The 13,157-nt window shown below is 40.9% G+C and overlaps 1 protein-coding gene across 1 annotated transcript in view; it reads right to left on the minus strand.

The window, feature by feature from the left end:
• Positions 1 to 15: 15 nt before the first annotated feature.
• Positions 16 to 13,157, minus strand: part of LOC110524294 (E3 SUMO-protein ligase PIAS4-A) — a 32,450-nt gene continuing 19,308 nt past the window's right edge. The window contains exons 10-11 of the mRNA XM_021603817.2: positions 6,004 to 6,149; positions 16 to 3,888 (exon numbers count right to left, since the gene is read on the minus strand). Coding sequence (XP_021459492.2) covers positions 3,632 to 3,888; positions 6,004 to 6,149 — 403 coding nt within the window. The 3' untranslated portion in view covers positions 16 to 3,631. The remainder of the gene's footprint in view (positions 3,889 to 6,003; positions 6,150 to 13,157) is intronic.

The following is a 13,157-nucleotide window of genomic DNA, read 5'->3' on the forward strand; positions in this document are numbered from 1 at the left end:
GTAATTTAATCATGATTTCTGTTTTGAATAACTTTATTTTCCAGAAGGAACTTGTTACTTTTCAAGCTAACATGACTTAGCAGACAATTCGATAAAAAAAGAGAAAAAAAAAGTTTAATTAATTCCACAAGTCAATAACAGGTGTTAGAATATGATTTTGAATTGTACAGTTATTTTTGAAAAGGAGACAAATGTGTCCCTGAGGCCCCAGCATCAGGTAAATGATGTCACACCAATCTACACCTCAACCATCTGGTTGTCACTAGTTACCACAGCCAAAGTCAAATGGCTATACCGTAAAAACTAATGAAAACAAACATTTGCTTTTTGGTCTTAAGGTTAGGCATAAGGTTAAAGTCAGATTTTAATAAGTTAAATTGTAGAAATAGGCGATAATTAGCCATAAATGACTTTGTGGCTGTGGTAACTAGTGACAACCCAACCACCTCTTACACCTAAAGTGGCATCAGTTCCAATACTGGTATTTGTGATTTTATTGTGTCTGACTTTTGTAACAACTGAAGGCGATTCGAAGCTTAATAAAATATTTTAATTGTATTGTCTTTTAATACGAAGATATAAAAGACAAACAAAACATTTACATAATGGGTTGCAAGCCCTGCCCATGCTACCTTAAGCATTGTTATAATAAGGAATGCCACCATCAAGACCTGATCCACCATTTGCTTAAAACCCAGTCTGGACCCTAACCCAGGTTTCACCATCTGGCTCAGTTCCTCAGAAACAACCTGTACTTCACCTCTGTCTCGCAATATGAAAAAGCTTGAGGAAAACTATTATCTGCGCAGTGATGTTCTACACTTATAAATTAAAACAACTCGATTCAAATCTGTAGAGTAATTTGTTGGATAGATTGGCTTAGTTTAAGATGAAATTCTGCTAGACATAATAAGATGTTGCTTAAAATGCATGAATCATACAACTATGGTCATATTCAGGGACACCGCTACGGTTTGGGGTTCTTTGACAGAAAGTGCCATCAAACAATGCGTGTTACCTATAATTGTTTCAGAACTCACCTATCGGTATAACATCCGCAAGCTAGAAATATATGGAAATGAGTACTGCAGAAAAGTGGAAGACAAGATCCCATACGTTTCCTCAGTCAATACCATCTCATTATTAGATTAGGTATACTACTACATCTTCCACAAAATGGCTTACTCATACAGTACTGAGTGTCTATGCAAGTCTGAATTCACGATGATCACAAAATGTCAATATGCTTATGCTATAGTCAAATGCATGTATTACCAATACCATTTGAGAGACTTCTAGGAATTTACAACAGACTCTGTTCTATAAAATCCTGAAAGTAGACAAACGCCATAAACAGCACAAATTAAAACGGGGACTATCGCTGGGGTGAGGAATCTAATGACCAGGAATGAAAATATTAAAAGTTTGTAAGTCTCAGCAACCCTTGTAACCCAAAAGATGAACCATGTTTACTACAATTTGAACTGTGCCTGTGGAAAAAGCTCATCTGAAGCAGTAATTACTGTTGTATCGTTTAAACTACCTGTAGAGAGGACATTCATCTAGGGCCTATGCAATAATAAAGGCTAATTTGAGTGTAATATCGTTGAACTGGGAAGAGGCAGAATGTGTTATTGGTTAGAACTCGGAAAGGGACATGTCTAACGATGGCAGTGCCTTGAGCCTGGATCATTCAGTTTGCCACGTATTCATTCACAAAAAAGGTTCCAGCTTCGTAAGTGTTCTGCTACCCCTTACTGGGAACTTGTGTACAGTACAAAGCCATATATAAATGGCTCTGGTACAGCACTCGATTGCCACATATGTACAATTTAATACAAACTGCCTTTCAAATAAAACAAAGTTGTGACGCAATCAATTATCAATAAATACTATACTTTAGACAAAGACAATTTAAGTCAAAAGGATGTCGACACTCACAAATTGATACCATTCCACACCTGGAGATACATCCCTCCTTAAGTCCCCCACACTGTAAAAAACAACAACAAAAAAAAAACAGTAAATAATGACAAATAGTCTTAAATAATGTATTTTCTTACTGGGACTTCCTGTGTAGACCAGGTCAAATAGCCAAACAACTGTAGGCTCCAGCCTCCACCAATCTAAACTCAAAACAAAAAAAGGCACCCAAATCTGACCTTGCAACAAGAGATAATTGACACAAATCTGCTTTGGCACAATTGCCTCAACATGGGTTTGACCAGTTTTGTTTGGATACTAAAATGTGACATTCTTTAGTCAAGTGCCTTGTTCAATAAAAAAAAATATCAACAAATTTAAGAAACTGAAAGAAAAACAAATCTGGTTCAAAACACTGAAGCTCTCATGATTTAGGGGGAAGAAGGTTGAATGCAGTAGTGTTTAGTCTCAGACTATCCAACTGTTAAACTGACAAATTGGCAGGTGAAAATAATCCATGCTGTATTAGTTTCCTTGATCAATATGAACAACATTGGCAACACAGAACATTGGGCAGAATCTGAAAAGATTATGTTCCAAAACCTCAAATGATAACTGCTGGTCTCTGCTTACCCGCCACTATGACAATTGCTTGTCATACTGTGTAGCTAATCAGACACCAACTGAAATCATATATTTCAATGCAGTGGGGAGTACTTACAAGAACTTCTCAAAGATACAGCACCCCTGGGTCATATTCAGCACAAAACAAAAACACTCAAACGGAGTGAAACAGGGAAGAACTCTTTCCATTACAAACCATTAAAAAAAAAACATGTTGCTATTGTGCCCTAATGAACATGACCCTGCTTCCCATAACCTATTCCCTATTTGGGCCGTACAAGTTGTATAAAATGTTTAATGGGTTTCTTTATTTTTTTAAGTGATGCGAGTGAAGAAAAAAAAAAATAGTAGACCCTCTTGTCAAAATACTATAGCAACCATAGTTCAGGTGCTACTCTCTCTGGTCAAGCAAGTTTGCTATGTACGACTGAGGTAGGTTGTCATCATCTAAGGACAAAATTAAATGGGGGAAGTATCAAACAAATCATTTTTAGGGATTTTCTGACTTAAACAATTTGAAATACTGTTAGAGCCCATTTTCTTTGTCTTCATTGTCTGAATGAATTAAACAGAAAGTTGGGGTGTTCAATTTCATCATATTCCAGAAAAATCTAGTCTGTGGCTCGATTCACAAATTCTTCATATAGGTCATCTTGACCTCTTACTACTGAACAACGACGATGCTCCATATCTCCCATTGCCTGTGATCACAAAAAGTGGAGAAACACCAAATGCTTGTGGCTTTGAGAGCCTTAAATTCAAGTCAAATACAAAGTACAAGGAGATGGAGGGGGAATAGTTTGAGAGGAGGTTACCATATTAAATTGTCTCTAAGGAGGGAGGATACAGAATGCTGGGAGGGGTGAGTCACAAGTGTTAGGGAGCTGTTGTTTCCAGTGGTGTATAGATGAAGCCTAACCACTCCAGAGGTTGACAGTGCATGTATGAGAGTGTGTCTGTGTGTGGATAAACACCAGAGAAGTGGGGGCAGGCGGGCGGGCAGGGGATGCAGTAGGGACTAATGATTTCCTGTCCTCCAATCAAGCCCAACCCTCTCTCTCAGTTTGTGGGGTCAGTCCGCCAGTCAGTAGGCAGTGACCAGGTCCTTGTCATAGTCGTATCGGCCCCTCTTGGGGGCGGGGCTGTCCTGGCTGTCCTCTGTGTCATCGCTGTCTCCTCTAGCCCCTCCTCCCCCCTCCTCCTCCTCCTCCTCCTCAGAGTCCAGAGTCAGATCTACCACCACTCCTCCGCCCGTTCCCCCCGCCGTGGACCCTGCTCCTGACTTCCCTGTCTGGCTGGTGCTGCTGTGGGCTGGGGAGTGGCCGTTCGCCTCAGGAACACCTGGGGGGGCAAGTGAACACTATTATAAACCAATGCTATAAAAAAATATATATCAAATAAATGACCTACAAAGAAAAGCGTCTAAATTAGAGCACTATGAAAGTATTCAGAAACCCTTGACTTTTTCCACTTAAAGGTTACACTCTGATTCTAAAATTGTTTCCCCCCCCCATCAATCTACACACAATATCCCATTATGACGAAGCAAAAACAGGTTTAGAAATTGAAATATCAAAAAATAAAAACGGAAATATCCTTTAGGTGCCTTTTGGCAAAGTCCAAGCAGGCTGTCATGTGCCTCTGAGGAGTGACTGCCGTCTGGCCACTACCATAAAGGCCTGATTGGTAGAGTGCTGCAGACATGCGAGAACCTTCCATAAGGACAACCAGCTCCACAGAGGAACTCTAGGCAACCATTGGGTTCTTGGTCACCTCCCTGACCAAGGCCCTTCTCCCCGATTGCGCAGTTTGGCCGGGCGGCCAGCTCTAGTAACAGTCTTGGTGGTTGTAAACTTCTTCCATCTAAGAATGATGTAGACCACTGTGTTCTTGGGGACCTTGAATACTGCAGAATTGTTTTGGTAACCTTCCCCAGATCTGTGCCTCGACACAATCCTGTCTCGGCGCTCTACAGACAATTCCTTCAACCTCATCGCTTGGTTTTTGCTCTGACATGTACTGTCAACTGTGGGATCTTATATAGATAGGTGTGTGCCTTTCCAAATCATGTCCAATCAATTGAACTTACTACAGGTGGACTCCAATCAAGTTGTAGAAACATCAAGGATGATTAATGGAAACAGGATGGACATGAGCTCAAGTTTGAGTCTCATAGCAAAGGGTCTGAATGCTTATGTAAATAGTTTTTTTTAAATATTTATTTCTTATACATTTGCACTTTGTCATTATAGGGTATTGTGTGTAGTTTGCTGAAGATTGTTTATTTAATCCATGTTAGAATAAGGCTGTAACAAAATGTGGAAAAAGTCAAGGGGTCTGAATACTTTCCCAAAGCTCTAAGTATCAAAATCAGTCTGCAAGAGCTAAAATGAAAATATTTTACATTAGGGCTGGGCGGAATACCATATTTTACTATATACACACCGGTATTGATGCACGGACCGGTTTGGGTTTTTACTTTACCTTTATAACGGTATTTCAATGTTTGGTTTGTTAAATGTGATACGCCACCAGTTATAGTTTACTCCATTTGCTACTTGAGTCGTTTCTCACCCTACTCCTGCTGCACGTACACACCAAGCCCTTCCCAGCCACTCAAGGAGCCACGTTTTTGCTCGACCACAGTCACAGTCACTTGCTGCATGGTCAGATGTTGGTGACAATGATACGGCGTTACACTTTGCTTCTTAAAATATAAATCCACAAGCGTTCTATAATTACAAACTGATAATGTGTCGTACTGTCTGCAAATAGCTAGTTTGTCTTTCCTTTTTGTCTTTTCAGTGTCAGAGCAAACGTTGCTAACTAAAACAAACGGATAACTGTGCTGGTGTAGGCCTAGATCAGCATGTTTGTGCAACGGTATCTAGCTACATGAAGTAAGAGAAACCATGTAAAGTAACATCTAAATTAGGGTCTCCTGGGAAACACTGAGCCTAACTTGGTTACTTCCCTGTCAAAATAATTCCTCCCTGGCTTTATCATTTTTCATTTCATTCGTTGTCATTTCAAACACTGTATTCAAAGTACTGCCCACTATAACATTAGAATAATTATTCTATGGCCATGATTCCAACAGTTCACTCAAGTGTTTATCTAAATTGCAAAGTCAAATCGCAATATTAGGGCTTGATTTTTTGCCAATATCATGCAGCCCTACGTGGCACAGTGTGGAAATTATAACAAATGAGTGCAGGCAATGTAGAAATGGATGAAAATGCAGACATTGTTGGTGGTTGAAGTTAAATTGAACAGTATAAAACAAATCAGAATGGAGAAAGACCCATTGATATGTACGTGTTGCCCCCCTAGGGTCATGGACTACTCAAATAATATTATAATTCAAAAACAAAATGGAGACATAACTTTTTTTTTCTACAAATATCGTGATGATATTTTGCCCATACCACCCAGCCCCATTTGACATGCACTTACATATATCCACTACAGGATAGTCAGGAGTGTTGCTCCGTTCCCTCTCCCTCTCCTTCTCATCTCGAATAGGTCTCCATGAACCGTCAGTCAGATATTCAATCTCCTCAATATCCTCATGGGTCTCCTTTAAGATCTCAGATGCCAGCCTGGACACACGGAGACAAAGAGTCAGTCAAATAAGTACATATATCAGGACACACAAGCAGGGATTGGATGTGTCCCACAACACACAACTCTTAAATATTAGATATACATTTTAAGGAAGTCTGTGGAAATAATCTATATATAGTTTCTATTTGTACTGGACATTGACTCAACAAATCAAAAGCGACAGTATCAAAAGAGACACTATTGATTGTTTCCTCGTGGCAGAGTCTGCACGGGGCTGACTGTTCATGCCCCATATATTGAGCACTATTTTTGTGGCGAGAAATGTATATAATAGTTTAAATCGAAAAGAACGGATTGATGAGTCAAATATATTTTTTAAATCTGAAACCCGATGCCATGGTATGGGACATCAAATCGGTTCCTAACCATCTTGAATTTGATGCAGTATAGTTGTCAATCCTCTCAACTTTAAGTGGTACTGATACATTTTGCGAAATATACTAGTCATTTTTAGCCATGCAAATTTTTGATTGGCGGCAGACAAACATTCATTCTTTTCTCTTTTGAGTAAATGCCTCTTCTATGTTTGTGGCAGAGCTGTGATGAGTTGCTTATACTTTTGTATTGAGTATACATCTCCATACCTGAGGCGTACAGCAACTCCCCGGCCCACAGCAGCACCAGCCAGAAGGGGAAGTCGGCAGGGTCCACGGCATGGGGGACGGGGAGGATTGTGTGTAGATGATACATGTCTATGGTGTATGTATTATGTAGGAATGTGAGCTGAGCCATAAGGGAGCCTAGGCATTTACCACCCTACTACCAGAATAGGGAGGGAGTGGGGTGGCAATGTAGCATATGTTTTTGTCCTTCCACTTTGGTTCTAGAATTTTTGCAGTTTGTGTTTTAGCTACTAATGTATCAATATTTATCATTTCCAAAATTGAGCTATGACCTAGCCAATGAAGACATAGCAACTTTGGATTTCACCCCCCAATCTCAAATGGTTTTTACAGAAAACTTCTCTTCTCTTGCTTCAGGCATTTGCAGTGCTGATTGCAAAAATGATTGTGGTCTTCAATATGAAATCAACTTGACTCTGTATATATAAAAATGACCTAGCAAAAATGACTTTAAACTATCAAACCTATTGCTGAACCTGAACCATCAAAATAAAATCTATTGTAAGCCCTGTTTAGCAGCTATAGCCAGATGAGTTGTGTTTCCAGTATCTTACCGGAATAATAGCAAAACACATTTTCAACAGCGGATAGATAACCTGTAATTTGCTAGGTTAATGTTGTTACTCAACTAATAAAGCTTAACATCACGCAATACATTTTAGCATTTGAATGCTGAAAGTACCGCGCAGATGTGCTCGATCAGGAACAGGCTGCCTACCGCAAGTTGGTCAGAGCGCAAAGCTGGGCACAGTGCACAGTTTGACTAGGCCTGGGGTTGTTCGGCATGCAAAATGACTGTCTACACAGTTGAATGGAGTCTGTCTGACACTGAATGAGAGAGGACGCATCTGTCACAATAAGTATTTTCAGAAAGTAGAAATAATGTGATATGAGCAAATAATTTTTTGTGAACCGGCGATTCATAACGTTTGATTTATCTGAATTTTTTTTTTATTTTTACGTTTTATTGGTTTGGGTCCGCGGATCGATGCACTTGTATCTTAACTCTCTCTAAATATAAATTCCCCCGTTTAGATGACCTGCATGGTTCTGGTACCAGTTTCGTTGTGACACCGTAGATCGAAATGGCTTTCATTGAGCGGTAGCTCTGATTCTCACGGACACAGGAGTATATCTCATCCGCCTATGTGAAGTAGGATGTCAAATCTAACACCACTTGAAGCTGGGATGACCCTCTCACCATTTAATTTGCTCTTCTGACTGTCCAACTCCTTGCTGAACCCTACGTCACATCGTAGCACAGCAGGAGAGTGGTTTCGTCCCTCTAGCACATTCGATTTATAGCCAACTTTATCAAATGTAAAATTAGATTGATTTTAAACAAAAACACTGTCATAGACGGACAAGATCAATATGAGATGAAAGGAGAGTTCCTAACGAGTTCAGGAACTCAAGCTAGAGCTATGTGTGACGTTCTAACACTAAACATACATACAGTGGGGCAAAAAAGTATTTAGTCAGCCACCAATTGTGGAAGTTCTCCCACTTAAAAATATGAGAGAGGCCTGTAATTTATCATCATAGATACACTTCAACTATGACGGACAAAATGAGAAAAAAAAATCCAGAAAATCACATTGTAGGATTTTATTTATTTATTTGCAAATTATGGTGGAAAATAAGTATTTGGTCACCTATAAACAAGGAAGATTTCTGGATCTCACAGACCTGTAACTTATTCTTTAAGAGGCTCATCTGTTCTCCACTTGTTACCTGTATTAATGGCACCTGTTTGAACTTGTTATCAGTATAAAAGACACCTGTCCACAACCTCAAACAGTCACACTCCAAACTCCACTATGGCCAAGACCAAAGAGCTGTCAAAGGACACCAGAAACAAAATTGTAGACCTGCACCAGGCTGGGCAGACTGAATCTACAATAGGTAAGCAGCTTGGTTTGAAGAAATCAACTGCGGGAGCAATTATTAGGAAATGGAAGACATACAAGACCACTTATAATCTCCCTCGATCTGGGGCTCCACGCAAGATCTCACCCCGTGGGGTCAAAATGATCACCAGAACGGTGAGCAAAAATCCCAGAACCACACGGGGGGAGCTAGTGAATGACCTGCAGAGAGCTGGGACCAAAGTAACAAAGCCTATCATCAGTAACACACTACGCCGCCAGGGACTCAAATCCTGCAGTGCCAGACGTGTCCCCCTGCTTAAGCCAGTACATGTCCAGGCCCGTCTGAAGTTTGCTAGAGAGCATTTGGATGATCCAGAAGAAGATTGGGAGAATGTCATATGGTCAGATGAAACCAAAATAGGTAAAAACTCAACTTGTCATGTTTGGAGGACAAAGAATGCTGAGTTGCATCCAAAGAACACCATACCTACTGTGAAGCATGGGGGTGGAAACATCATGTTTTGGGGCTGTTTTTCTGCAAAGGGACCAGGACGACTGATCCGTGTAAAGAAAAGAATGAATGAGGCCATGTATCGTGAGATTTTGAGTGAAAACCTCCTTCCATCAGCAAGGGCATTGAAGTTGAAACGTGGCTGGGTCTTTCAGCATGACAATGATCCCAAACACACCACCCGGGCAACGAAAGAGTGGCTTCGTAAGAAGCCTTTCAAAGGTCCTGGAGTGGCCTAGCCAGTCTCCAGATCTCAACCCTATAGAAAATCTTTGGGAGGGAGTTGAAAGTTCGTGTTGCCCAGCAACAGCCCCAAAACATCACTGCTCTAGAGAAGATCTGCACGGAGGAATGGGCCAAAATACCAGCAACAGTGTGTGAAAACCTTGTGAAGACTTACAGAAAACATTTGACCTCTGTCATTGCCAACAAAGGGTATATAACAAAGTATTGAGATAAACATTTGTTATTGACCAAATATTTATTTTCCACCATAATTTGCAAATAAATTCATTCAAAATCCTACAATGTGATTTTCTGGATTTTTTTTCTCATTGTGTCTGTCATAGTTGAAGTGTACCTATGATGAAAATTACAGGCCTCATCTTTTTAAGTGGGAGAACTTGCACATTGGTGGCTGACTAAATACTTTTTTGCCCCACTGTATTTATATGTTACAGTTATAAAGGAAGGTGGACTCTTATAGTTAGGTTGTGTTATAAATTTGATTATATTTAGAAAGAACACGTCGTTTCAAGCCTGGGTGTGGAATAGTTGTGGAATAGGAAATACATCAAATATTTCATTTTTATCACATTTGTACTGTGTACTTGAGCTTGTCCTCAAATGACTACACCTCAGCCATTTTCACCAGAAAGGTGAAATTTGAACCTCTTGGAGTATGCAGGATTACTAGTTATAGTTTATGGCCTAAATAATTACCTTTGGGGATTACGTAGATTACATTTAATCAGCTAAATAGTTCAATCGGGGACCAATGCGCATTGGTGATATTACTTTTTTTTTTTTATTATATCATTTTAACCAGCGTTGTAAACATTGAAATTAGGATAAAACTTCAATTTAAATACATTGACTTAAGTATTTTCCATTAGCTAATGGAGTTGGTTACATTTTCCACTTCATATTAATTAGGCTACTTTTCATTTAAAAGTTTAATTCGCTAGTCTGTCGAGCCCTCCCGCTGGAATGAATGATATGCATCTTCTATCCAGCTATTGATAGGATAGGCAGTCACATGTCTAACGATGGCAGAGAAACGCAACAGAGAGGAAGAGGCGAAGCCCAATGTGTTAGCTTTATTTTGAACCTAAACTTGCCTTCCTGCCTTTGGGACAACGACTCCCATTGCTTGGGGGGAGAATTTATTTATTTTAATTTGCATTTCATTTTTTTTTTTTTTTACCTTTATTTAACTAGGCAAGCAGGTTAAGAACAAATTCTTATTTTCAATGACGGCCTAGGAACAGTGGGTTAACTGCCTGTTCAGGGGCAGAACGACAGATTTGTACCTTGTCAGCTCGGGACATGAACTTGCAACCTTTCGGTTACTAGTCCAACGCTCTAACCACTAGGCTACCCTGCCGCCCCTTAGCAGGGCTTCAACTAAAAGTATTAAATTACATTTGCCCAAGTTTATCATAATACATGAACAGAATGCATTGCACTCAAAAAGTATTTGACCCCTTGACTTCCACGTTTTGTTACAGCCTCATTCTAAAATGGATTAAATTGTTTTTTTCCCCCCTTATCAATCGACACACAATACCCCATAATGACAAAGCAAAAAAAACTGTTTTTAGAAATGTTTCAATATCACATTTACATAAATATTCAGACCCTTTATTCAGTACTTTGTTGAAGCACCTTTGGAAGCGATTACAGCATTGAGTCTTCTTGGGTATGACACTACAAGCTTGGCACACCTGTATTTGGGGAATTTCTCCCACTTCTTTGCAGATCCTCTCAAGAGCTGTCAGGTTGGATGGTGAGCGTTGCTGCACAGCTATTTTCAGGTCTCTCCATAGATGTTTGATAGGGTTAAAGTCCGGGTTCTGGCTGGGCCACTCAAGGACATTCCGAGACTTGTCCCAAAGCCACTTCTGCACTGTCTCAGCTGTGTGCTTAGGGTCGTTGTCCTGTTGGAAGGTGAACCTTCCCCCCAGTCTGAGATTCTGAGCACTTTGGAGTAGGTTCATTGAGGATCTTGCTGTACTTTGTGCCGTTTATCTTTCCCTCGATCCTGACTGGTCTCTCAGTCCCTGCCACTGACACATCCCCACAGCATGATGCTGCCACCACCATGCTTCACTGTAGGAATGGTGCCAGGCTTCCTCCAGACGTGACGCTTGGCATTCAGGCCAAAGAGTTCAATCTTGGTTTCATCAGACCAGAGAATCTTGTTTTGATCAGACCATGAGAAACGTATGTCACATGCTCCAAATACAAAGGGTGTAGACCTTACCGTGAAATGCTTACTTACAAGCCCTTAACCAACAATGCAGTTTTTGTACATGCAGATTGGGGTAAAGTGATAAACAGCGAGTAGCAGCAGTGTAAAAACAATGTAAATAGTTCGGTGGCCATTTGATTAATTGTGGCTTATGGCTTGGGGGTAGAAGCTGTTAAGAATCGCTTGCCGTGCAGTAGCAGAGTGAACATTCTATGACTTGGGTCTGACAATTTTTGGCCCTTCCTCTGACACCGCCTAGTATATAGGTCTTGGATTGCAGGAAGCTTGGCCCCAGTGATGTACTGGGCTGTTTGCATTACCCCCTGTAGCGCCTTAGGGTCAGATGCCAAGCAGTTGCCATACCGTGGAGTGATGCAACCGGTCAGGAAACTCTCGATGGTGTAGCTGTAGAACTTTGAGGATCTGGGTAGGTGTTGCCATGCCCTCTTCACAACTGTCTTGGTGTGTTTGGACCCCGAGTACACGTCCTAGTAATACCTCTGGCCCGGCGGCTTTGTGAATGTTGACCCGTCTAAAAAAAGGTCTTGCTTACATTGGCTATGGAGAAGGTAATCACACAGTCGTCTAGAACAGCTGGTGCTCTCATGCATGCTTAAGTGATGCATGCCTCGAAGTGAGCATAAAAAGAAAGGCATTTAGCTCGGCTGGTAGGCTTGCGTCACTGGGCAGCTCGCGGCTGGGGTTCCCTTTGTAGTCCGTAATGGTTTGCAAGCCCTGCCACATCCGTTGAGTGTCAGAGCCAGTGTAGTAGGATTCAAATCTTAGTCCTGTATTGACGCTGTGCCTGTTTGATGGTTCAAACAGGCACAGCGGGCATAGCGCGATTTCTTATAAGTTCCTGGATTAGTATCCCGCTCCTTGAAAGCGACAGCTCTAGCCTTTAGCTGGGTGCGAATGTTGTCTGCAATCTATGGCTTCTGGTTAGGATATGTACGCACGGTCACTATGGGTACGACGTTGTCGATGCACTTATTGATGAAGCCAGTGACTGAGGGGGTATACTCCTCTATGCCATTAGATGAATCCCAGAACATATTCCATTTTGTGCTAGCACAAGAGTCATGTAGTGTAGAAGCCACGTCATCTGACCACTTCCGTATTGAGCGAGTCACTGCTACTTCCTGCTTTTGTTATTGCTTGTAAGCAGGAATCAGGATGACAGATTTATGGTCAGATTTGCCAAATGGAGGGTAAGGGAGAGCTTTGTATGCATCTCGGTGTGTGGAGTAAAGGTGGCCTAGAGTTTTTTTCTCCCCCCTCTGGTTCCACATGACATGCTGGTAGAAATTAGGTTAAACAGATTTAAATTTGCCTGCATTACAGTTTCCAGCCACTAGGAGCACCACTTCTGGATGAGCATTTTCTTGTTTGCTTATGGCCTTACACAGCCCATTGAGTGCAGTCTTAGTGCCAGAATTGCTTTGTGGTGGTAAATAGACGGCTAAGAATAATATAAACTCTTGGTAGATAGAGTACCTCATGAT

The sequence above is a fragment of the Oncorhynchus mykiss genome, chromosome 5, assembly GCF_013265735.2.
Source record: "Oncorhynchus mykiss isolate Arlee chromosome 5, USDA_OmykA_1.1, whole genome shotgun sequence".
Lineage (NCBI taxonomy): Eukaryota > Metazoa > Chordata > Actinopteri > Salmoniformes > Salmonidae > Oncorhynchus > Oncorhynchus mykiss.